This window comes from Rhinopithecus bieti, unplaced genomic scaffold (assembly GCF_001698545.2).
Source record: "Rhinopithecus bieti isolate Rb0 unplaced genomic scaffold, ASM169854v2 scaffold_758, whole genome shotgun sequence".
Classification (NCBI taxonomy): Eukaryota; Metazoa; Chordata; class Mammalia; order Primates; family Cercopithecidae; genus Rhinopithecus; species Rhinopithecus bieti.
Window position 1 is genome coordinate 114,029 of NW_016803215.1, and position 24,042 is coordinate 138,070.

Sequence of the window (24,042 nt, forward strand, 5' to 3'; positions counted from 1 at the left end):
CTGTAGCCGGGACAGGTACTACTGGGAAGAGAGGTCTTGCCTGGCTCACGCACAGGCCCTACATGCCCAGTTGCCGGGCTTCCAAGTTCACAACGGATAACAGGGATTAACTCTGAACATGACCTCAAGACCCAGATTATGACCTAGTGATTCTGTTGACCTTAAAAACCCTGATAATGTGGCGGAAGAGCTAATGAAAAGAAAATCAGGCCAGGCGCGGTGGCTCACGCTTGTAATCCCAGCACTTTGGGAGGCCAAGGCAGGCAGATCGCTTGAGGCTAGGAGCTGAAGACCAGCCTGGCCAACACGGTGAAACCCCATCTCTACTAGAAATACAAAAAATTAGCCAGGTGTGGTGGTGTGCGCCTGTAATCCCAGCTACTTGGGAGGCTGAGGCATGAGAATCGCTTGAACCCGGGAGGCAGAGGTTGCACTGAGCCAAGATCATGCTGCTGCCCTGCAGACTGGGAGACAGAAAAAAAGAAAATCAAATAGCCACCGGCAGTTGAATGGAGCCTGTGGCTGGGGCTGCTCTTTCAATTTTCCCGGATAGGAAGCCACAGAGAAGTTCTGCCAGAAGTAGGCTGACATTTTAACGGACCCAGGGTGACCCAACCACAGATCCTCTCTGCAATGAAGCTTGAATTTTTCTCCTGAGCCCCGTGGCCTCAAAGTCTCTAAATTTAAGGATCTTCCCCAGGCCTTTGCTGTTGACATCTTGGGGCATTTTTTTTTTTTTTTGAGACGGAGTCTCGCTCTGTCGCCCAGGCTGGAGTGCAGTGGCTGGATCTCAGCTCACTGCAAGCTCCGCCTCCCGGGTTTACGCCATTCTCCTGCCTCAGCCTCCCGAGTAGCTGGGACTACAGGTGCCCACCACCTCGCCCGGCTAGTTTTTTGTATTTTTTAGTAGAGATGGGGTTTCACCGTGTTTGCCAGGATGGTCTCGATCTCCTGACCTTGTGATCCGCCCGTCTCAGCCTCCCAAAGTGCTGGGATTACAGGCTTGGGCTACCGCGCCCGGCCCATCTTGGGGCATTTGACTCAAGTGACTCCTTGGAGACCCTCCTCCTCATCCCCACCCCTGGAGGCATCACTTGGGGGCAAACCTCAGTGATGCTCTGGGAGAGGCTGCAGGACACAGCTGTGCCAGAGACGGCAGCGATGGATGGGCAAGATTTTACTCGAGGAGTCGGTGTTGATGAAAAACAAATACCCAAACAGAAGAAGGGGCACAAGTGGCAGCAGAGACAGTAGTAACAGCTGCCATTTACTCAGCAATAATTCCACAGGCCAGGCCCTCCGTTATACACTAGATCTGAGCCCACAGCTGCCCCTTTGAGAAGGGAGGTAGCGATAGATCTGCTGCAGCCGGGCCAGGCCCTCCATTATACACTAGATCTGAGCCCACAGCTGCCCCTTCGAGAATGGAGGTAGTGATAGGTCTGCTGCAGCCAGGAAGTAGCCCTTCTCGGATTCGAACTCGTGTCTCATCTGGCTGCAAAGCCCGCACTCCCCTATGTGTCAGGACTGAGGAATTCATGAAAGCAGACATGAAAAGGGATCAGGGGCCGGGGCGCGGTGGCTCACGCCTGTAATCCCAGCACTTTGGGAGGCCGAGGCGGGCGGACACAGGTCAGGAGATCCGAGACCATGGCGAACACCCCGTCCTCTACTAAAAATACAAAAAAAAAAAATTAGCGGGCTTTGGTGGCGGGCGCCTGTAGTCCCAGCTACTCAGGGAGGCTGAAGCAGGAGAATGGTGTGAAACCGGGAGGCGGAGCTTGCAGTGAGCCAAGATCGCGCCATTGCACTCCAGCCTGGCGACAGAGCGAGAGCTCCGCCTCAAAAAAAAAAAAAAAGAAAAGGGATCAGGGATCTGAGGGTGACCACAAGCTAAACATGAATCCACAAATGTGGCAGAGCTTTCCCAAAAGCCAGTTCGGACATATTAACAGAAGTAGAACATCTTCAATGAGGGAGGGAAGAGTCCTCCCCTAGGCCACCGTGGCTGGAGAATAGTGGTTCTGGCCACCTCCCTTTAGGAAGAAAACGGGTGATGGGTGACAAACTCAAATGCCTGTGAGGCCCAGACAGATACCAAAAATGACGTGGGCTGTGTTTAATGCAATAGGGAGTGGTGAAAACTGGCAAACTGCTGCTACCCGGTAAGGCTTCTAGTCCATTTTTGCTAAGTAGAAACAAAGGCTAGATTTTCTGACTTTTCGGGAGTGGATGGAAATCTCAACTTTTAAATAGATTTCATGAATTCAAAGTAAAATATTCTGGGGCCAAACGTAACCTCCACAGACCCTGTTTAGTCGCTGAGCTTCCCAGTCTGTGACTTCTGGAGAGCAGCACAGGCCACAGGAGGGGGCCAGCGCCAGGTTCCAGACCTGTGAGGGACCTGAGGAACAAGGGTGCTTGGGCCTGGGGAGGAGCAGATGCAGGGCACGGGCGCCTCTATTTTCACACATCTGAGTCACCGTGTGGAAGAGGAAGTGGACGTACCTTGTGGGAGTGCAGGGGAGGGCAGAGGATTGATACTTTTCTGGGGCATAAGAGTTTGACCCAACTCAACCTAAAGGGAAAATTTTCTGTTGGCCTGAGGCATCCATGCTGGGATGGACTGCCCTGGGGTGGAGAACATTCCTCAGCGGTGGTGCTCAAGGCTGGATGCTGGTGGAGGGTCCATGCAGCCCTGAGGTCCCATGACTGTCATTCTACCGTTTCTGTGCTTTGGAACACAGAAGATGCCCATGTCACCATTCCTGCCTGTCTCCCAAGCGCTCTCTCTCTGACTGTGTTTTACACTGTTTACAGTTTTTTTCCAACTGGTTGTCAAGGCTACAACTCTGGGGTTCCCTTGAGTCTCCCACGCTTCCCGAAGTAGCTGAGTCCACCCAAACGCAAACTCCACGAGGAAGGCTCCACCACGCTCTCACCCCCATCATCGACGGCTCTGAACTTAATTCCACATGGCCCCGAAGCCAACTGGGGCTCAGCCGACTCCATCTCCCCGAGCGTACCTCCTTCTGGCGGGCCAAGCGTTTCTCCAGCTCTTGGACTCTTGTCTGCTCTTCCTCTAATGCTTCCTTCACTCTGTTCTTCTCCTGGGTAATGCTTTCCGCCAAAGCCTGAGCCAAGGATCATTGTTTAATAGACATGGTTACTGTGGCAGGAATTTGGACTCTGCCAGGCACCACATAGGTTACCTCTTCCCTCCTGACTGCACCTCCCTGGGGGCACTGTGGGCAGCACAACCCTGGAGCTCAGAGCCGGTGGGCCCAGACCAGAGCCCCAGATCCACCCTTCTCAGCTGCAGGGCCTTGATGTGGGCTCGAGCTGACTCTGTCTCCCTGAGCCACATACCTTCTTCTGCTGGGCCAGGAGGCTCTCCAGCTCTTGTATTCTCTTCCGTTCTTCCTCCAGAGTCTCTTGCGCTCTGTTTCTCTCTTGCGTAATGCACTCCTCCAAAGCCTGGAAACCAATGACTGTTGTTTAATAGACATGGTTACCACGGCAGGAATTTGGACGCTGCCAGGCACTGCATGGGCTACCTCTTCACTCCTCACCACCCTCCCCTGGGGAGGCTGTGGGCAGCACAGTCTAGGAGCTCAGAGCATGTGCTCTGGAGTCAGGAGACCCAGGGTGGAGCCCCAGGTTGATCCTTTCCAGCTGTAAGACACTGGGGAAGTAAAGCTACCAAAGCCTCAGTTGGCCTGCCTGTACAATGGAGACAGTAGTAGTCTTCCTGTGTTGGGCTGATGTGAGGGGTGGATGGGATGATGAACACGAAATGGCTGGCACAGTGATAACCATGCTTCCCACCTTGCAGAGGAGGAAACAGGCTTACATGAAGGAATCCACCCAGTTTACTAGCAAATCACATGAGTAGGGATTCTAACTATGACCCATTTGATTCTGAAGCCTGTGTTCTAAACCAGAGGTTAGCAAACAATGGTTTACAGACCAAATCTGGTCTGTTTTTGTGAATAAAGTTTTATTGGAACACTCTGTGCTTGCTGTGTATTGTCTATGGCTGCTTTTGCAGAAGAGCAGAGAGCATATGACCTGCAAAACTGAAAATATTTACTATCTGGCCCTTTATGGGACAATTTGGCCAATCCCTGATCTAACGCATCGGTGTGTGCACAGATCAAGTGATTGTTGTCAACAATTGGTAATAAGAAAAGAATGTTAGATTGATAAAGGAACCCAGACCTTTTTTTTCCCCTTTGAAACAAAGTCCTCAAACAAGTCAAGATTCATGAGAGGGAGGCTACTTAACGAGCCTGGGCACATGATTTTTTGGAAAGGGCAGGTGATGGGAGTCAGAAGGTCTAAGGAAGGCTCATTTAAAGTCAAGACACTTGGCACTGAAGTCCAAGAGGTAACTTTCCAAGGAGTTCCCAGGGTCAAGTCCATCGATCTGACTGTCAGAGGAAGGGCAACCTTCGAGTGTCACAGTCTGTCTGGCAGGGACCTGATGTCGCTTCCTCCCTCTGCAAGGACGGTGGGGTGCATCGAGGTTTGCAGGTCTAAAAGAGGGGCTGACGCCAGCTCTTAGAACACTCTGCCAGGCCAGTGTCGCCATGGGTGTCTAGGAAGACTAGGCAGGCGCCCAACGCAGTGTTTAACATGGTGGGGCTGAAATACCAGACCCTGACAAGGGAAAAAGTCCATCCAAAATTAAAAAGAGAAAATAAGGCATTTGGAATGCCGATGTTAAAAGGAGAAGGCAATCAGAGAAGAGAAAAGGAAGTCGGTGGAGAGTTCTGTGAACATCTGGAAGATTTCTAGGTACTTTCTGGTTTTATTTTCTTCTCTGTGGAACAGTGCTGGCTTCTTCCATATCTAAATGCCCTTCAAAATGTGCCCGTCTTGATTTATAGCTATCATTAATATTACCTCTATGCGGATTGCACATGATTTGGTCAGATGGCTCTTTCTTTTTAATCTTTTATTTCGCAAATGCAGAAAAGCAGAGAAAGAGGCAAAGAGAAGGGGGAGGAGGAGGAGACGGATGTCTTGGGGTAACTGGACACACATGTGAGGATGGAGATGAAAGAGGGAGAGGTTTGGAGGGCAGGTGTGTGTGGCAGAGGAACTGGGGAAAGATGGAGAAGGCGGCAGGTCCAGTCCTCTTCTGGGGAAGAAAGGAGATATCTGGGAAGAGTTGGGGTCCGGTGGATCTGGGGCTGCTGTCTTGCGGGGGCTGTGAGGAGGGTCAGCAGGCACATGCTGCTCCACACCTACCCACGACAGTGGCTCGCAACTGTGGCTGCACTTTGCGACCACCTGGGAGTGCTTAGAAATCCCAGAGCAGGGGCCACACCCTCACCCCACTTAGACCACAATGTGGAGAGTCGGCGAGGAGAGGTGCAAGGCATTAGTAATTTTTAATCTCCTAAATGACAAAAGTCATAAAGACGGTAAAATTCCTGGGAGGGGTACCTGAATATCAAAAAGGGCCAACCCTTGGGTACGGCGGCTCATGCCTGTAATCCCAGAACTTTTGAAGGCTGAGGTGGGAGGATCACTTGATGCCAGAAGTTTGAGACCAGCCTGGGCAACATAGAGAGACCCCATTTCTACAAAAAATAAAAATATTAGCTGGGTGTGGTGGTGCATGCCTGTGGCCCCAGCTACTTGAGAGGCTGAGGTGGGAGGATCACTTGAGCCCAGGAGCTCAAGACCAGCCTGGGCAACATAGTAAGATCCCATCTCTACCAAAAAAATAAATTATCTGGGTGTAGTGCCATATGCTTGTGGTCCCAGCTACTTGGGAGACTGAGGTGGGAGGACTACTGCAGCCTGGAAGTTTGAGGTTGCAGTGAGCTGTGATCACACCATTGCACTCCAGTCTGGGCAACAGAGCAAGACCCCATCTTAACAAAAAAAAGGGCCAGCTCTAGGACAGTGATGAGAATCAGCTCATTAAATAATACAGTTTCCTAGCCCTCTCCAGATGTTCTGATTTAATGGGTCTGGCGTGGGGACCAAGATCTGTATTTTTAGCAAAACATCTGGGTAGTTCTTATCAGGAAACTTTAGGAAAATCTTCCTCTAAGAAAATGTGGATCTGCAGACTGGTAGCGTCAGCACCATCTGGGAGCTTGTTGGAAATCTAGCATCTCAGGCCTGCTGAGACAGAATCTGCATCTTAACCAGATTCCCAGACAATTCACAGGCACCTTCGAGTTTTAGAGATGTTGCTATCTTCTAACTGGCCTGGTTTCTAGAAGAGCCAGTAGCAATTTTGGCCATTTGTTTTCCCTGATATGTATAAAGAGAAAGCAAAAGACTGAAATTTGTCATCTGAAGTTGATCTTGTGCACATTTAGAAACAGTCTGTCAGCTACAAACTAGGACCTGCAGCGATGACTCAGATTTTATAAAGCTGACTGCAATATGTATACAAACAAGGCACCGTTTCCTGAAATTTCAATCATGCTGCCTTTTCAAGCTGATTTTGCTGTGAGTTTTAGAATTCAAACTTGATGTTAAATCCTCCCCAATTATTCACCCTGTTTAATTAATTTAGTTTCACAGCACCAAACAGAGTAGCTGAGATTTGTCTAAGTACATACACCCTCAATTTCCCATATAAAAGACCATTTCATCAATTTTCTTTTTTTTTTTTTTTTTTTTTTTTTGAGACAGAGTCTCGCTCTGTGGCCCAGGCTGGAGTGCAGTGGCACAATCTCGGCTCACTGCAAGCTCCGCCTCCAGGGTTCACGCCATTCTCCTGCCTCAGCCTTCCAAGTAGCTGGGACTACAGGCGTCCGCCACCACGCCCGGCTAATTTTTTGCATTTTTAGTAGAGACAGGGTTTCACCGTGTTAGCCAGGATGGTCTCGATCTCCTGACCTCGTGATCCACCCGCCTCGGCCTCCCAAAGTGCTGGGATTACAGGCGTGAGCCACCGCACCCGGCCATCAATTTTCAGTAGTAAAGCAAATGACAGGGACCACCTTACCGCCTTCTCTTCCGTCAGTTGCCTGATTTTGGCTTTCAGCTTCTCCTCTTGCTCTAGCCTCTCCTTGTTCAGCTTCTTCTTCTCTGCCAGATGCTCCCGCAGCTTTTCTTGCAGTAAAGACTGCTGAGTTTCCTGAGAACTGTTGAACTTGATCTGAAACGAGAGAAAAGTAAACTGATGCTGATGGGGGACAGGCCTAACCAAAGAGTCTTTCCATATTTGTTTACCAATTGTTTACCTTTCGCAGGTCAAAGGTTTACCCAAAAGTTTCTTAAAATCACAGAATACCACAGCATGCAGTGGTTAAGAATTCAGACTCTGGATCTAGAAAGAATCCCAGCTCTAACTGTTTCTAGACACTTCCTCATTTAGAAAATGAAGTTAATAACAGTATTGACTTTTAGAGTTGTGAGGATTAAGTGAGATAATGATGGAAAGCTTTTAGCACCGTGCTGAGCACATAGTAGGTGTCTAGTAAGTGGTAGGTGGGTGTGAGAAAAAAAAAGCAGTCATGTAGGAGCCAGGAGGCTTGAACATTTGTCTTGATTCTTCACCCATTAGCTGTGTGACACTGAAATTGTCCTTATCTGAAAAATGAGGAGAAGGGACTAGACCAAGGGTTGACAAACTGCAGCCCACAGGCCAAATCGGGCCCACTGCATACTTTTGTAAATAAGGTGGCTTTTTTTTTTTTTTTCCTGAGCTGGTGTCTTGCTCTGTCGCCCAGGCTGGAGTGCAGGGACGCGATCTTGGTTCCCTGCAAACTTCACCTCCTGGGTTCAAGTGATTCTCCTGCCTCAGCCTCCCAAGTGGCTGGGATTACAGGTGCCCACCACCACACCTGGCTAATTTTGGTATTTTGAGTAGAAACGGGGGTTTCACCATGTTGGCCAGGCTGGTCTCGAACTCCTGACCTCAGGTGATCCAACCACCTCGGACTCCTAAAGTGCTGGGGATTACAGGCATGAGCCACCGAGCCCTCCATAAATAAAGTTTTATTGGAACCGTGGCATACTTACCATGCCCATTGCCTACATATTGTCTATGGCTACTTTCATTTTACTGTAGTAGAGTGGAAGAGGTATGAATACGGTCTGCAAAGCATAAAATATTTACCATCTGGCCCTTTACAGAGAAAGTTGCCAGTCCCTGGACTCAAAGCCTCTGTGGCTGATAGGCATGGTGGTCCCTTCTTCACTCCACTCTATCCATGTCTAGGGCTATGTAACTTGCAGCGCCCGCCCATATTTTGCCTCCAGACACTGAACTCAGCCATGTGACTTGCTCTGGCCAATGGGATCTTAGCAGACATAACACAAGCAGAAGGTTGAAAAACACTATGTGATTGGGCCACTTTCTCTTCTACCTCTGCAGTCTCCCTGAGAACAGCTTAGGTTTGCTTGCTGGGGGATGAGGGACACGTGGAGCTGAGTGGCTCCAGCTGAGGCCAGTCTAGATCAACCAAAGGCCAGCTAACACCCAGACAAGTGGGCAGGCCCATCCAAGGTCAGCAGAGCTGCCTTGCCACTGACCCCAGAGACGTGAGCAGTAAATAGCAATTGCTGAATGACGCTGAAGTTTTGTGGTTATTATATAACACTCTTATGGCTATAGCTATCAGAATGATATAACCCCTAAAGCTCATTTGCCTCTAGAATATTTCTTTTCTTTTAGTAATTCTGCTGCCTGTACTATAGATAGCTGTATTTGGTCCACTGGATTTAACAAACACAGTTTTCAAAATCTGATGGCATTAAGGCCGGGCACAGTGGCTCACACCTGTAATCCCAGCACTTTGGGAAGCTGAGGTGGGTGGATCACTTGAGGTCAGGAGTTCAAGACCAGCCTGGCCAACATAATGAAACCCCATCTCTACTAAAAATACAAAAATTAGCAAGGCATGGTGGCCGGCACCTGTAGTCCCAGCTACTTGGAAGGCTAAGGCAGAAGAATCAATTGAACCCAGGAGGCAGAGGTTGCAGTGAGCCGAGATTGCGCCACTGCACTCCAGTCTGGGCAACAGAGCGAGACTTGAAAAAAAAAAAAAAAAATCTGATGGCATTAAGTCTTCCGGGCCTTTGACAGAGGAAAACAAACAGTGTGGTTGGCCCAGGAGGCCAGACAGATGGCAGCACCCTGTCCTTGTCCTTACCCCCCTGGGAGATCTCAGCCAACCTTTTCTGTACCTCTTTGTGTGCAAACAGAGAAATCATTTCACCTGTTGGAGGGTGTGGACTGACTAGCTGATAAAGAAAAAACAGGTTTCAAATGCACAGTGCTATATAAATGCCAACCAGGGGTCGACATGAACTTTGGAAAAAAAGAAATTAAAAGAATTACCTGAAGTTCCTGGGTCTGGCTCATAAGTTTTTTATAATGTTCCAGAAGATATATCAGATACAAAGAGAACCCTTAAAAAAAGAGAAGCAGGAAGAATATAAGTATCAATTCAATTCAACTCCAAAGCTTGCAGACAGGTGGATGAAGGCAACGTTGCCATCCCATCAAAACAACATGAGCTGTCATCTAACCTGTGGTTTTAAAGTGGTTGATAAGCAGCCAGGCACGGTGGCTTAGGCTGGACATGGTGGCTCACGCCTGTAACCCCAGCACTTTGGGAGGCTGAGATGGGCAGATTACCTGAGGTCAGGAGCTCGAGACTAGCCTGGCTGGCCAACATGATAAAACCCCATCTCCACCAAAAATACAAAAACTACCTGGGTGTGGTGGCGCATGTTTGTAATTCCAGCTCCTTGGGAGGCTGAGGCATGAGAATCACTTGAACCTCAAAGGCAGAGGTTGCAGTGAGCCCAGATTGTGCCACTGCATTCCAGCTCGGGCAACAGAGCGAGACTCAGTCTCAAAAAAATAAAAATAAAAATAAAAAAAGTAGTTGATAAGTCTTGGTTTAGCTCACATCCAACTTTCTTTTCGGAGGTGGAAAATAAACCATCAACAGAACACCTATTAACTGTCTACTCTGTGTAAAGCATGGTGTTGAGGGTGGGGGATGGTCAAAAGCCAAGACCTCCAGGGGCTTGCAGTTCAGTCTGACCGACAAGGTGTAAATGCCTGCTGGAAACACGCAGTGACCTCAGGTGGCATGTAAGTGACTGCTGAAGGAGAGGGGAGGGTGAGGGTCTCGGAGGAGGGAGAGATCATTCCTGGAGTGAGCGAGTAAGGCCACCTGGTTGAAGAACCACTGGGTGTGGGTGCTGTTGGGTGGACAGAATTCAGTGAGCCAGGGGAGGGTGCTTCAGAACAGGGGTGCATGGGACTGAAGGATGACCCCCTATGATTCCAGGACCGAATCCCTGGAACCTGTGGGTGTGACCGTACAGGGCAAAAGGAGCTTGGCAAATATGATTTAAGTTCAGGATTTCGAGATTCAGTGGTATCCTGGATTATCTGGGTGGACCCAATGTCATCACACGGCTTCTTATAAGAAGGAGACAGAGGGAGGCTTGACCACAGACAGAGGGGAAGGTGATGTGATGGAAGGAGAGAGACCGGAAGATGCCACAGCTTTGAAGATGGAGGAAGGGGCTACGAGCCAAGGAATGCAATGAATGAAGCTCTAGAGTCTGAAGAAGGCCAGGAAATGGATGCCGCCCTAGAGCCTCTGGAAGGAACTGTAACCCAGTGAAACCAAATTAATCCTGAACGCTAAGAGAATAATGTGTTGTTTTAAGCCACTCTCTTGTGGTCATTTGTTACAATAGTCACAGGAAGCCATAGCTTCATACAGGGATGTGGGGGTGGTGGGGGTGGGTTAGGAAAAGGCAGTGCTCCTCCAGGGAAGTGCTGAGCTTACTTGGGCTGGAGTAGATGATGGGAGAGGAGGACCAGATGGTAGAGGAGGTGTGGAAGGGTGAGGTCAAGCTGTGACAGGCCTGCAACCATCACCTTGAGAGAGGAAACTTGATTTAAACATGACTGAAAGGTGCCCAGTGGGTCCTCGTTTTATAGATGAGGCAGTGGCGTTCTGAGACGTGGGCCTGCCCAACGCCACAAAGCAGGCCAGTGGCTGAGCCAAGACTAATTGGTGTGACTCAGGGTCTGAGTCACTCCTATTCCAGCAGCTGACAGAACGGTGAAGTGGCCTGATGAAGAGTGTTGTGTGTGTGTGTGTGTGTGTGTGTTTGCAGAAAAATAACTGGGCTGCATTTGAGTGGCTGGAGCTGGCAGGGCTTCTTTGCTGCAGCACTGCTGATATGTCCGGCCATATTGCTGGTATCACACTGCTGACATTGTTGAGTCTTTGCTGTGGGGGCTGTCTTAGGCATTGTGGGATGGTTAGTAGCATCTCTGGTCTCTACCCACTGGATGCCAGGGACATCCCCACTCACCCCACCCCAGTTGTGACAACCAAAAATGTCACCAGACGATCCTGGATGTTGCCTGTGATAAGCTCCCCTCCTCCGAGTGAGAGGCAGGGAGCTCTGCTAAGGGCCCGAGAGATGCCTAGGTATTCAGTGCTGATCCTCTAACCGAGGGTGGGAGAAGCGAGGATGAGACGGAAGAAAGGGAAAGCCTTTCAAAGCGGTAGAATGGTGGCCTCGCCATCAGACGGGAGACAGACAGGTTGGGGTTGGGGTGGGGTGTGGCAGGGAGAGAGAAGGAGCCCCCAGGCTGTTTCAGACATGCTGAATTGGAGGCACAGGCAGGACTCGAGGGAAGGATGGTCAGCAGAGAGCTGGACATGCTGATTGGCAAGGCCGGCCCAGCCCAGCCCATCCAGGGTCCTCGTGTGAATGAAGAAAGAGGCCCCCTTCTTCCTGGTGGCCATGGCCCCTGGCCAGGGACCCCACCTGCTGCCTCGGCTGGACTCCCTGCACCACCTTCCCGGCAGCCCCTCCTGCAGAGGCGTCCGTGTGGATAACACATAGTAGTGGCTGGGGAAGCCCGGAAGTACAGAGTTTCTTTGTGAGAAAGGAGATGGGGTGGACCAAGGGCTGATTGCACAGGAGAAAACACCCTCGTTAGGGACAGGAATTGGTGAAGGGGGCTGCTGGGAATGAATGGAAAAGATCAGGAAGGAAGCAGAGTGCCCCAGAGCCTGAAGAGCTGAGAGGCAAAAGGGTTTCGAAAAAGAGAACGAAGAGTGTTGGGCAGGTCAGAGACACAGTCCCCGAGAGGGTGGTGGCCCAGTCAGTGCTGCAGAGGGCCCACGTCAGTTACTTGGCAGAAAGGCCAAGAAGTTGGCAATGAAGACCGAGGGTGCAACACACTTCTTAAAGATCACAGGTGAAGACAGGAGTAAGAGCAATTGAAAAGGAGCAAAAGAAGCGATGGATTCCAGAGAAGAATGATTTTTTCAGGGTGGTAGAGCCATCTTGAAGTGCCCCTTTGATGGCAAAGGGAAGGAACTAAGAGGAAAAGAAAGGCCGCAGATGCCAAAGAAAGAAGAATTCTGTGCACAAGTTCCCTGGGAAGGAGAGGAAAGGGGAGACAGGGCAGGGTACATGCTGCATCTAGGAGGAAGACCTTGTGGCGATGATGGAGGGAAGGAATAAAAGATGGACACAGAGAGAGAAAGGAAGCGAGGAGAACATGCTTGTGCATGGGGCAATGCACCATTCGGAGGATTTCCAGCACAGAAACGTGAGAACAGCAATACTATAATAATAGCACACCTCCTGTATGCCAGTGCTATGCCAAGAGTCTGATACATCTTTCTAATCATTATAAACAACCTGGCAAGGAAGTGTGTTCATATTTATAGGTGAAATGACAGAAGCTCCCCAAGGTTAAGCTACAGAGCTGGTAAGTGGTAAATCAGAATTCAGACCTAGGTCTGTCACTCTCTTTTCAAAGGGTTTGGAGGCTTGAGAGTACAGGGTTTGGGTTGGTGCATTGGGGAGGTGCATTGCAAGGATACCAAGATGGCGGAGGAGGTGAGATGGTTGGGCTGACATTGGCTTGGCCCATTGGACCTGGTGAATACAGACATTTGTGGAGGCTCTGTTGGGATAAGTCTGGGATTTTGCTTGGCTGCAACGTGTGACCCAGGAACCAAAGGAGAAGGATGAAATCATAGTTGGGATCTGAGGAGGACTAAGGGGAGAGGGAGCTCAGGATGCTGAAGGGGAGGCCAGTATTTGATCATGTTTCTATTTCTAGATGAGATGACTAACTGTAATCATAATGGGATTTTGCTCTTTGGGGGAAGCAACAAGTATACTTCTTTTGTATACTTCTGTTTACAAAAGTTATATATGTTGGTTATAAAAATCCAAATGTTACAGAAATTCATAATGTGGGAAGTGTTTGCTGCTGTGTCTTCGTGTTCTGCACGGTGGCTGGCACACAGGGGCCCTCAACGAACAGTTGTTGAACAACTGAATGGAAGTCAAGGTCCAATGCAATCCCACCCTGCTACGATAATACTCCTAACAGTTTGATGTCTTTTTCTCAAGGTTGTTCTTTTGCTCAGATACTGACATCTAAAAAAGATAAAAGCACACTAAGCATATTGTATTGCAACTTGCTTTCTTTTCATTTAAAGACACAGTGTATCTTGGATATCTGAGTGGTTTGCCATGCATGCAAGAAAAGTCTTTTGTTTGTAACAAAGTCTTGCAGAAATAGACACAAACGATGGAGCTTGCAGAGAAAAATGTAAAAAGTCCTTTCCTTCCCTTATCAGAGGAACCCTGAGAAACCAGGCAGGAGGAGTATCCAGCTGACTTTCAAGGTGCCGCTTAAACATTCTTATCCTCCCAGCTGAACCACAAAGCAAATCCTCCACCCTTCCGAACACACTGGACCCTACCAGGCCTCACCTTGTGGGTTACACATGACATCTCACACAAACACTGCAAGTCGTTTCCCTGACGTTTAGCCCACCTGGATTCCCCTGGGGGATTCATTTCAGGACTTACGTCCTAGTTTGTGACGCGTGTTTTATCTCTTAGGAGGATGTTCTGAGAGGCAGGTAGCCCGGTGGTCAAGAGCAGGCGGTTTGAGGTTGGAGGGGCGTGGACTGGGTTGCAGCTTGGTCACCTGGCAGCCGGGACGCGAGGGCCACTGTCACGACTCTAAGGAGGAGGCCTCTAGAAAGGGCTCCTGGCTTCAACCCAATTGAGGGCTCAGGGCTAAGGAAACCCCATTTGCTGCTAAATGGAGACAAGGCAGAGGCTCCAAAGGATGTCACCTGGGTGCAAGTAAACCAGGCTATGTGGCCCACATGCCTACCTGGCTGGTGGCTACCCGTGTTTAGGTCAGATTAAGTCAACAAGTATTGGAGGCTGGCGATGACAGCAGCCCCCACCGAGTATGAGCTGCCTGTGACCAGCACTGCCATGCGTGTATCCCATCACTCAGTCCTCATACGCCCCTAAGAGACTGGATGGCCATTTCATAAGCAAGTAAATGGAGACACAGCCACATCACGTAACTGCCCACATAGCTAGTAGGTGCACAGCTGAAATTCAAGCCTTGTCAGTAGGTCCGCAGTGTCCCAGCTTGGAACATTACTGTGATACAGGTGGGCTTTCCGTGGTTATGGCTCAGGGTAGGAATCAGATGCAGTTTACCTTAGGGAAAGACGACTCTCAGCTCTGTCGCTGCCCGAGCCGATGACAGCACCCATTCTCGAGGGACTGGGCATGTGCCTGGTACCTTGCTGCATCTTCAGAGGAAGTATGTATGTGTGTAGGGGGTGGGGGTGAAGGGGCAGGGATCATAGGGAAGACACAAGCGTTAGGGTCACAAAGACCTCCGTTTGAGTCCTAGCCCTAATGTACTAGCTGTGTGACTCTGGGCAACTTTTTAACATTACTGTGTCTCAGTTTCTTTACTTTTAAAATGCAGGCTGGGCACTGTGGCTCACGCCTTGTAATCCCAGCACTTTGGGAGTTGAGTGGGTTGCTTGAGCCCATGAATTTGAGACTAGCCTGGGCAACATGGCGAAACTTCATCTCTACAAAAAAAAACACAAAAATTAGGTGGCATGGTGGCACATGCCTGTAGTTCCAGCTACTTGGGAGGCTGAAGTGGGAGGATCGCTTGAGCCTGGGAGGTGGAGGTTGCAATGAGCTGAAATCATGCCACTGCACTCCAGTCTGGGCAACAGAGCAAGACTTTCACTCAAAATAAATAAATAAATAAATAAAATAAAGACGGTAATCACACCTGCCTCACTGGGTAGGTGGGAGGATTAAAGTACACAATGCGTGTGAAACACCTAACACGGCGCTAGGTCCCCAGGAGGAGTCAACAACCTGTGCTTTCTACCCTTCTCTTCGGAGCCAGAAACGCAGGGGCTCCTGGGAGTGTGCGGGATGGCGATGAAGAGACTGGGGACTCCCTGTCAGCCTCTGTAACGTGAAGTGCCTCGAATCACCTTGTCCTGGTGGAGTAATCAGAAAACCAGCTTTGAGCCAGTCTTCTCTTTTCTAAAATGAAGATAATGGGCAAATTATTAACTCATAGAGTTATGGTGAGGATGAAACGAGATCACGTATAAAAAATGCTGAGAACCGTATCTAGAATACAAGTCCTCAGTGATGAATGACTGTCATTGTCACCATAATCACTGTCATCACCGTCATCATCACCTTCCTCCTTCCTCCTCTTCCCTCCTCCTCCCCATCCTTCCTCCTCATCTTCCTCTTCCTGATCCTCCTCCTGGGCTAGCTCTGGGCTAGGAATTAGGTACAAGAGTAGAGAATATGGGGCATACTCTAGCTCACCCTGTTCTTTCAGTCTTTTGGGCGCTTGACGTAATATTGCTTGTACTGGAAGAGAAAATGCCTTTTACCATCAACTTCCCCTTCTGCTGAGTGGACAAAAGATGTGCCCTGCTTACTAACCTTTCTCTTATTCTCCATTCTCTTAGCTGTAATCACAGACTATGTAGCCAGCAAACCACCATTTCCCCAACGAGTGTTCCGTGGAACATCATTCCAAGGGGTTAGTTGGGGGTGGGGGTGGGAGTAAGGGCATCAAGAAAGGGGACCAGTAGTTGGGAAATACTGTTTTCTTTATCTCCTTCTTGTTGACCCAGGGTGCGTGTTAACCAGGGAGGGATTCTGCAGAGACCTGCTTAATGTCCTTCAAATCTCACGACTCTATGAAGTCAGAATGAAATGGCTGGTCTGAGGAATGCTGCCTAAAATCAGTCTTCCTTAGCTTTTCTGGAATTACTGGCCTGAAAGCTTAACTTTACAATCTGCATTTATTTATTTATTTATTTATTTATTTATTTATTTATTTATAGACAGGTTCTCACTGTGTCACACAGGCTGCAGTGCAGTGGCATAATCATAGCTCACTGCAGCCTCGAAATCTTAGCCTCAAGGGATCCTCCTGGCTCAGCCTCATGAGTAGCTGGGACTACAGGCCTGTGCCACCATGCCTGGCTAATTTATTATTATTATTATTATTCTGGAGATGAGGGGTTTCACGACATTGCCCAGGTTGGTCTTGAACTTCTAGCCTTAAATGATCCTCCTGCCTCAGCCTCCTACGTTGCTGGGATCACAGGCATGAGCCACTACAACTGACAGCAACCCACATTTCTTAACAGTAATATATGCCTAGATTCATGGACTTAGTCTAGATGACTAAAATGGTCTTGGGAGTGGGAAGGCAACAGTGCACATGTAGCTTGACTCTATTATTACCAGGATGGAAATCAGGGTCTTTGTTTTAGTTCCGGTCTTGAAGAACAACGAGAACTCTGCTCCATGTTTTACCTCATTTCAAGTAAGCTCACGACTCTGCCTTGATTGCAAGAACAGTAACACTCTCTGTTATATGATGAGGGGAAGGTTCCTACATCAGCATTAATGTTGGTTTTGCTTTTGCTTTTTAAGAATGTTAACCCACCTTCTGGATACTTTGGAAGCATCCTGCTGGGGATGTTGAAGCTCCAAGGTTGAAAATCACTCCTCTATTCTTATTCATTGTGGAAAGAATATAAAATTGATGCAGGCTCTCTGGAGGGTGATTTGGCAAGGAGAAGCAATAAGCTTCAAAATGTTGGAGTTCCTTAAGGTGCAGCCCTGGGCTCTTTCCCTTCTCTCTCATTAATTTCATGTCAGTCATGAGTTTCCATGAAATCAGGCAAAACATGGAGCAAAGTTCTCTGGCTGTTCTTCAAGATTGAAGAATAAATAATCTTCCTAAGTGATGCCATTCCCATCTATGGCCTTAATCTTCCTTCCTGGTTTGCTTCCTGCCTGCTTGCCTCCCTTCCTGCTTTCCCTCCTGCCTTCCTGTCTTCTATCCATCCATTCATCCACCCACAGACCCACCTACCCTTCTATCCACCCACCCTTCCTCCCATCCATCCATCCACCCACCCACCCACCCACACTTCCATCCATCCATCCATCCATCCATCCATCCATCCATCCATCCATCCATCCACCCAGCCTTCCATCCATCCTTTCTTCCATCCATCCATCTATCCATCCATCCATCCAGCCAGCCACCCACACACCCACCCTTCCATCCATCCTTTCTTCCATCCATCCGTCCATCCATCCATCTACACTTCCTTCCCATCCATTCCTCCATCCCACAGATATGTATTAGGCCCCTGCTGTGTGGCATGTGCTCTCTGGGTGCTGGGGGATACATCATTATTATCTATCCTGACAAGACACCCAGGTAAACAGCTGTCTCTTGGGCATCTCATCTCAGATGTCTCACAGGCACCTCACACTCCTCTTCCCTTTCAAACCTTGGCCTCATCTTGCGTTCCTTGCTCTGAGTTTAGTGAAGAAATCACATCTGTCTTTTACACACACCAGAAACCAAGAGGTCCTGTTGACTCTCCTCTATCACCTTCCTTCCAACCATCTCCAGTCCTACCACTGAGGCCTATTGATTTACCTCTTACTCGCTCCTGAATCTGAATCTTCTCTTTCTCCATCCCCACCCTGCCCTAGGGTGGCCTTGTCGTCTCTTATGGCAGCCTCCCAAGTGGCTCCCAGGGCACCACGCTGCCCACCCTCCAGGACGTTGTCCGCCTGCCACCAAGATGATTGTCTCAGAATGCAAGCTTGTCCAGCTCCTTACTTAAAACCTTTCACAGGCTTCTCTCTGCCCTTAGAATAAAGCTTCTTACCAGAGCCCTGCAAGACCCCACATGCATGGCCCTGGGAAGCTCCCTGGCCAGCCTGCCCTGCCCTGTGCCCATTTCTGTTAGCCCCTTATGCTCTCCATGCTCCCCCTGCCACCACGCTGCTCCTGTGCTCGGAATGCTCTCTCTCCCTTCTTTGGCAAACAACTCCTATGCATCCTGCAGATGCCCTGCTCTCCCTGACCAGATCGAACCCTGCACTGCATAGCAACTGTCACCACTCAGTTTTCATGTTTGTTTGAGTGATTTTCCCATTAATGCCCACCTCATCCTTCCCCCTGAGATCATAAGCTCTTTGAGGGCCCAGTATTTTGTTATAAAAAATTTCAAATGTATGGTCATATTGGAAGAATTTTACAGTGAACCATATATACCCACGACCTGATTCTACCTGTTCCTGACCCCATTATGTCTCTGCCCTGCACAGCATGTGGCGTCTAGTAAGCAAGCATTCAATCAATCTTTGTTGAAAGAAAGTGGTTCATGCTTTTCCACTTCTAGGAAAATAAAGATAATATAAGCAGGTACATGTGCAACAGCGTTCATCTCAGCATGATTTATGAGTGTGAAAAACTGGAAATCACCTAAGTGCCCATGATAGGGGATTGTCTAAAACAATGGCACATCCCACACAATGGAATCAGTAACCACCGTCAGTAACAGCGATGATGTAGGTCTGTGTCTACTGACACGGATGATATACCATTAGGAACAAAGCAAAGAAAATTGGGGGTAATGTGACACTATTTTTTGTAAAATTGAAAGTCAATAAGCATTCAGTAATGCCTATTGTGTGCCAGGTATTGTTCCAAGTACTTTCCATGTACATGCATTTTAATGATCACAACAGCCCTAAAGGGTGGGTACTCCCTATTAACCTCATTTTACAGATACGGACACTGAGGCATAGACAGAGTCAGTGCCTAGAATCACATGGCTATTTCCATGGGAAAATGCCTTGGAAGTTAAACAGCATAATGAGACTTTGCATAATTTTGATTTAAATTTCCTTTTGCCTCTGTTTCGTTTCATTTGTCTTCAGTTATCATGTCTCACTTGTGCGTTTTTTTTTTGTTTTTTTTTTTTTTAATGGAAAATTACGCCTCAAGCAGAGAAGCAGGGGGTTCTGGAGAAAGGAGTAGACTTGGCCAGATACCCAGGAAGACTTCCTCAACAGATGTCCCATCATGCTGAGATTCAACACGACATTTTAGAGTCATGCAACTATGTGAGAAAAAAAGTCCCAGTAACCTTTGTCAGCGCCGGAGGGCAGGATCCCAAGGTCCCGGAGGAGCTGCTCCACCTCCTCCAGCCAGGACAGGGCGTGCCTCAGGACGTCCAGCACCACCTTCTGGAGCCCCGAGACAGGTGGGCTCACCTGGAGGTGCTGAAGAAGGTCTACCTCCTTCTTCAGGTCACTGGTGCAACAAGACATTTTCATGCAAGCCTGCAAAGAGGTGAGATCATGAGGAGCCCAGGCCCTGTGGCCAGAAACAGGCCCTGACGCGAACCTTCGAGGAACATTGACTCTGCAGTGAAGCAGGCAGCGCCACATATTGGCCGCCTTGGGAGGGCTGTTTTTTTCTTTTTAAAAATTTTTATGTTTTGACAGTTTTTTTTTTATATACTCTAATTTGGACTTTTGATGGTCAAAGTGAACACACTTTTAGGTATATGAAACCCCAAAGCCAAAGTGCCATCAACAGTTTGGCTGCAATGAGAAGCAAATGTGGCTACTTCTTTTTTCCATTCATCAGAAATCCTGCCAAGATCAACACACAAGCTGGTCGGAAAGCGTGGTTTCCTGATTTGAAAGAGTGCTGACAAGCCAGCATTTGCACGAACTCCCCAAACAGGAGCTGCTGATTTCCAGAGAAAGCAGAAGCCACCGCCTGCTCTGATAAGCCATGCCCCAGGGTGGGGGCCGCAGGGCTGTGGCCAAGTCCTCTGGTCCCTGCTCCTCCAGAGTCAAAGGCAATGGTGTGGCAACCACCTTTTGTGTCTGGGCCAAAAAAAGGAAATGCAAATAAAAAGCAGGAATGTTGCTTTGGTTTCTCTGGAAATAACATGGGGGCTACTTAAAAAAAGTCTTTTGGTTGGGGATGCGGGCCGCTCAAAGTCAGTATTTGAAGGTGCTCAGGCATCTTTTGTGGACACGCCAAGTTCTCCTGGGAGGCATTTTTTGAGGCCCTTTGTTTTTTCTTCTCCAACAAGAGGAAAAAGTGGACGGAAAACCAAGCATTTCTGCCTAACTTGCTCCAAAAAAGCTGGGCAATTTCCCAAATAAGCAGCACAAAAATTAGACAAAGAGACCGTTTGTGGAAAGCGTAAGGAGGGGTCACCTGGCAGCTGTCCAGCGACGTCCTCAGCTTCTCGATGTTCTCGGTGGTCTCCTCCTGCTTGGAGCTGCTCAGCTGGGTTTCTTTCTGTAGGGTCCACTTTTTCTGCTGAAAATTGATGTTGTCCTCAGTGACCTGGGCAATTTTCTCTATTAACTGGTGAGAGAAAGAAAAAAAAAAAAAAAAAAAGATGCAACATACAGGGACGGGGGGCTTTGGGGGAAGGGGAATGGGAGAGGGGAGAGATGCAACTTAAGTCCCTGTCTCAGCATGGAAGGACGGAGGTCCTGATATGTCTCGGCGATGGCTGTCAAGGGGGATGTCAGTCCTGTCACCAGGGAATGAATCCTGGAATCAGAGATGGTTTTTGTTTGTTTTTTGTTTTTTTTGTGTGTGTGACGGAGTTTCATTCTTGTTGCCCAGGCTGGAGTACAATGGTTTGATCTCGGCTCACCGCAACCTCTGCCTCCCAGGTTCAAGCCATTCTCCTGCCTCAGCCTCTGAAGTAGCTGGGATTACAGGCATGCGCCACCACACCCAGCTAACTTTGTATTTTTAATAGAGATGGGGTTTTACCATGTTGGTCAGGCTGGTTTCAAACTCCCGACCTGAGGTGATCCGCCCGCCTTGGCCTCCCAATGTGCTGGAATTACAGGTGTGAGCCACCATGCCCGGCCGATCAAAGATTATTTTTAAGATCCAAAGGCCTGTCTTGTGGCCCTGAGTTTGTTCCAGATTCTTCTGTGTTGTATAGGGAGTCAGAACACTGAGCCTGACATTATGGGCTCATAAGCAGCAGGTCAGGTTCTCCCACGCCCACTAAGAGCAGCCCACGGCACGTTTTCCCATCTGTACTTTGACACAGGGGGCTAGAAAGTGTAGCGGAAGAACAGCAAGGCAATCATTACAGCCAGACGTCCGCCTTCACTGCCACTGTCAACTTTTCTCCTCTGAAGGAACGCGCCAGAACGCATTGGCTGTGGGGAGGCGGCTCCCTTTCTCCCAGTGCTAATGGAGGCTAAACATGCATGTCTGGAGACCAGAAGTAAGCCCAAATGGTTTAATTTGATTTTCACAGACACATTTCAAGGGAGTTTTAACTGGCTTTTACTTTAAAAGCCAGGAAATCCCATAAAATCAAAACAAATCTTTATGGTGTAGCAACAGTGTGAAAAATATGCCACCAACAAAAACAGAAACATATGCTCCCAGGGTCTGGAATCCAGATCCCCAAAGAAGAAGAAGAGGAAAGTGAAGAAGCCACGTGGCAGGGACAGCAGACTAACCTGTTGGTCGGTGACAGGTTTGCCTGGGAATGGCTTTGCCCGTCCATAGGTGGCCTTGATGACTTGACTTCTGAAGTGCTCCAGCTGCAGCAGAAAGGGGGCAACAGTGTCAGGGGGGCAGTGGGGGCCGGCAAGCGGGGGCAGCGTTTCCATGGCAGGGTGCGGGAAACACCACTTAGCAGGGTTTGCATGCCTGAATGACCATTCCGTGTTATCAGAATCTTCACTGCTCACGGGGAGTGGCGGTACCCACAGAAGAAAGGAGAACAGCAGGCTTTAATTACTTTTTAGGCACGCCTGCCTAACCCGAACAATGCCTGTGGTCAGTGCACACACATGTCTCAAACCCTCAGAAGAGCCTCTTGTTGCCAATTATCCAATGGGAAGTCTGGGGCCAGGAGCGCTGTTCCATAATTGCTAAGTTGGCACCAGACTGCGAAATAAATATTGAGGCTGTCAGTCCAAGTAAATTGTGTAGTCAGCAAGGAAGCTCGGGGAGAGGAGAATGTTCTTTCTCCATTTCGTGCCTGAGCCCCTAAGCGTCCTGAAGACTGTCCCCACTGTGTTCATCTCGGTATCCCTGGAGCCCACTACAGTGCCTGGTGTAGAGGAGACACTCAAACACCCAACTCACCTTTGCTGGATGCCTGTACACAGAAACATCAGCTAAAGCCAAGGGCCTCTACTTCTAGCAGCTTTCACTGAGCCCCTCCTGGGTGCTAGTGTTTTCGGGTTAAGGCTGATGAAATAGCAGTTACGTTAAGTCCGGGCTTGCAGAATCACAAGTCCAAGGTGTCCCGATTCCATCAGAAGTTAGAGGTAAAAAGGAACCTGACTTTCTCTGGGAATTTACCAACATGGCAGCCCCTGGTGTGAGTTTCCAGTTCCCTGGCAAAATGTGGTTATTAAAGGCTCCAAAGCAGAGCCTTGAAGGGACCGAAAGGGCTACTGTGTCAACCAAAAAGTCAAAGGGGCCCAAGACACAGGTATTTACTGAACAGGGGAAGTTCTAATGGGAAATGTCTTAGGGACATCTCTGCAGTGACCCTGCCAGGAGAAGACCAGGTGACATGAGGTTCTCAAAGCTATCCTCTGGTTTCATGGTCAAGGGGAGGGTCCCAGCTCACCCAAATAATTGATTGTGTAGAGGAAGCCCTGTGAATGATGGTCCCCCATTGCCATCAGGGGCTCCCCATAGGAATGGCTGCCCAGGGCCATTGGGAGGGAGAGGTCATCTTAGACATGGCCTCGGGTCTGGGGTCACTTGGCTGGGGAAGGGCAGACTGTTGGACAGGAGCAGGGCCTTGGAAATACAGGAGTGGGAAGATGCTGGGAGGAAGAGACAGGGCTTGTGTTTTCTCTCGAGTCTAGATCTCAGGACCTCCAGGGCTCCTCCCAGATGACCTCTGCCCAGAGCTGGAACAAGAATCTTGGCCCTTGGGCAAAAAGCACAGGTCAGGCCCTCAAATCAGGTTTGTATTGAGGGTAGCCAATGTGCACAGGGAGAGGACCAGACGGGGAGGTTCTCTGCCCTTGATAAGGGGCTGGCACCCCCACAGAAGAAATGGTGCTGGGGGTGACAGTGGTGAATATTTGAATTTTAGGGTGCAGGGACAAAGGCCTGGTCACACTGCCTGGTAAGGCTTGGATGGTAGAAAATGGAAGGGCTTTGGGAACTGAGTTGGGTGGTTTGGAGGGATCCTGGCTTTTAACCTTTCTTGGTAGTTCACCGACCCTCCTGAGAACCCAGTGGGACACATGAGGAGCCCTCCTTACCAGTAATAAAAATACACACACACACACACACACACACACACACACACACACACGTGTGCACACAAACCATTCTGTGGATCCCCTGGAGCCATGGTTTCCAGGAGAGGGACCCCTGTGGAGGAATCTAGGGTGGGTGGCCCCTGGGGGGCCGCATTCCTGAGGGTCACATGCCCTCCCATCTTGGTTTCCTGTTTGCCTTCCCTTAGCCCTCGGTAAACTCTCGTCTGCACATTCTGGCCCTCATGACTGTGTCACATGTGCCAGGAAGGGCCATCAGCAATTTCAGGCCACAGCATCAGAGATAACGTCACCTCCAGACCAGGTCGGAGTGGCTCACCCACAGCTGGGAGTTTCTCCATCCAGCATGCACTTTGGACACTCTGGGGTTTTACCTTATTAAGAAAAGTGGCATTTCCTTATAGACACTGACTGCAATGTCTGCTGGGGCCCGAGGGGAAGAAAGATTGTGGTAAATGTCAGGACTAAAAACATTAGGGAGAAAATGCTAGAGACACCACTGGGGGCAAGGGGCTCGGTTAACTGGGGGCAGGCATGGAGCCGGGATTG

General features: G+C 49.2%; 1 protein-coding gene and 1 long non-coding RNA gene across 2 annotated transcripts in view; one reads left to right on the forward strand and one right to left on the reverse strand.

Moving 5' to 3' along the window:
* FHAD1 (forkhead associated phosphopeptide binding domain 1) overlaps nt 1-24,042 on the reverse strand; it is a 158,393-nt gene that overhangs the window by 48,328 nt on the left and 86,023 nt on the right. Inside the window, 7 exon segments of the mRNA XM_017869555.1 lie at nt 3,027-3,134; nt 3,370-3,477; nt 6,980-7,132; nt 9,320-9,390; nt 19,326-19,521; nt 20,417-20,569; nt 21,700-21,783. Of these exon segments, the coding sequence (XP_017725044.1) occupies nt 3,027-3,134; nt 3,370-3,477; nt 6,980-7,132; nt 9,320-9,390; nt 19,326-19,521; nt 20,417-20,569; nt 21,700-21,783 (873 nt within the window).
* LOC108527986 (uncharacterized) lies at nt 4,693-20,118 on the forward strand. Its single transcript, XR_001885006.1, has 2 exons — nt 4,693-4,800; nt 19,187-20,118. It is a non-coding gene; the product is annotated as an uncharacterized LOC108527986 (long non-coding RNA).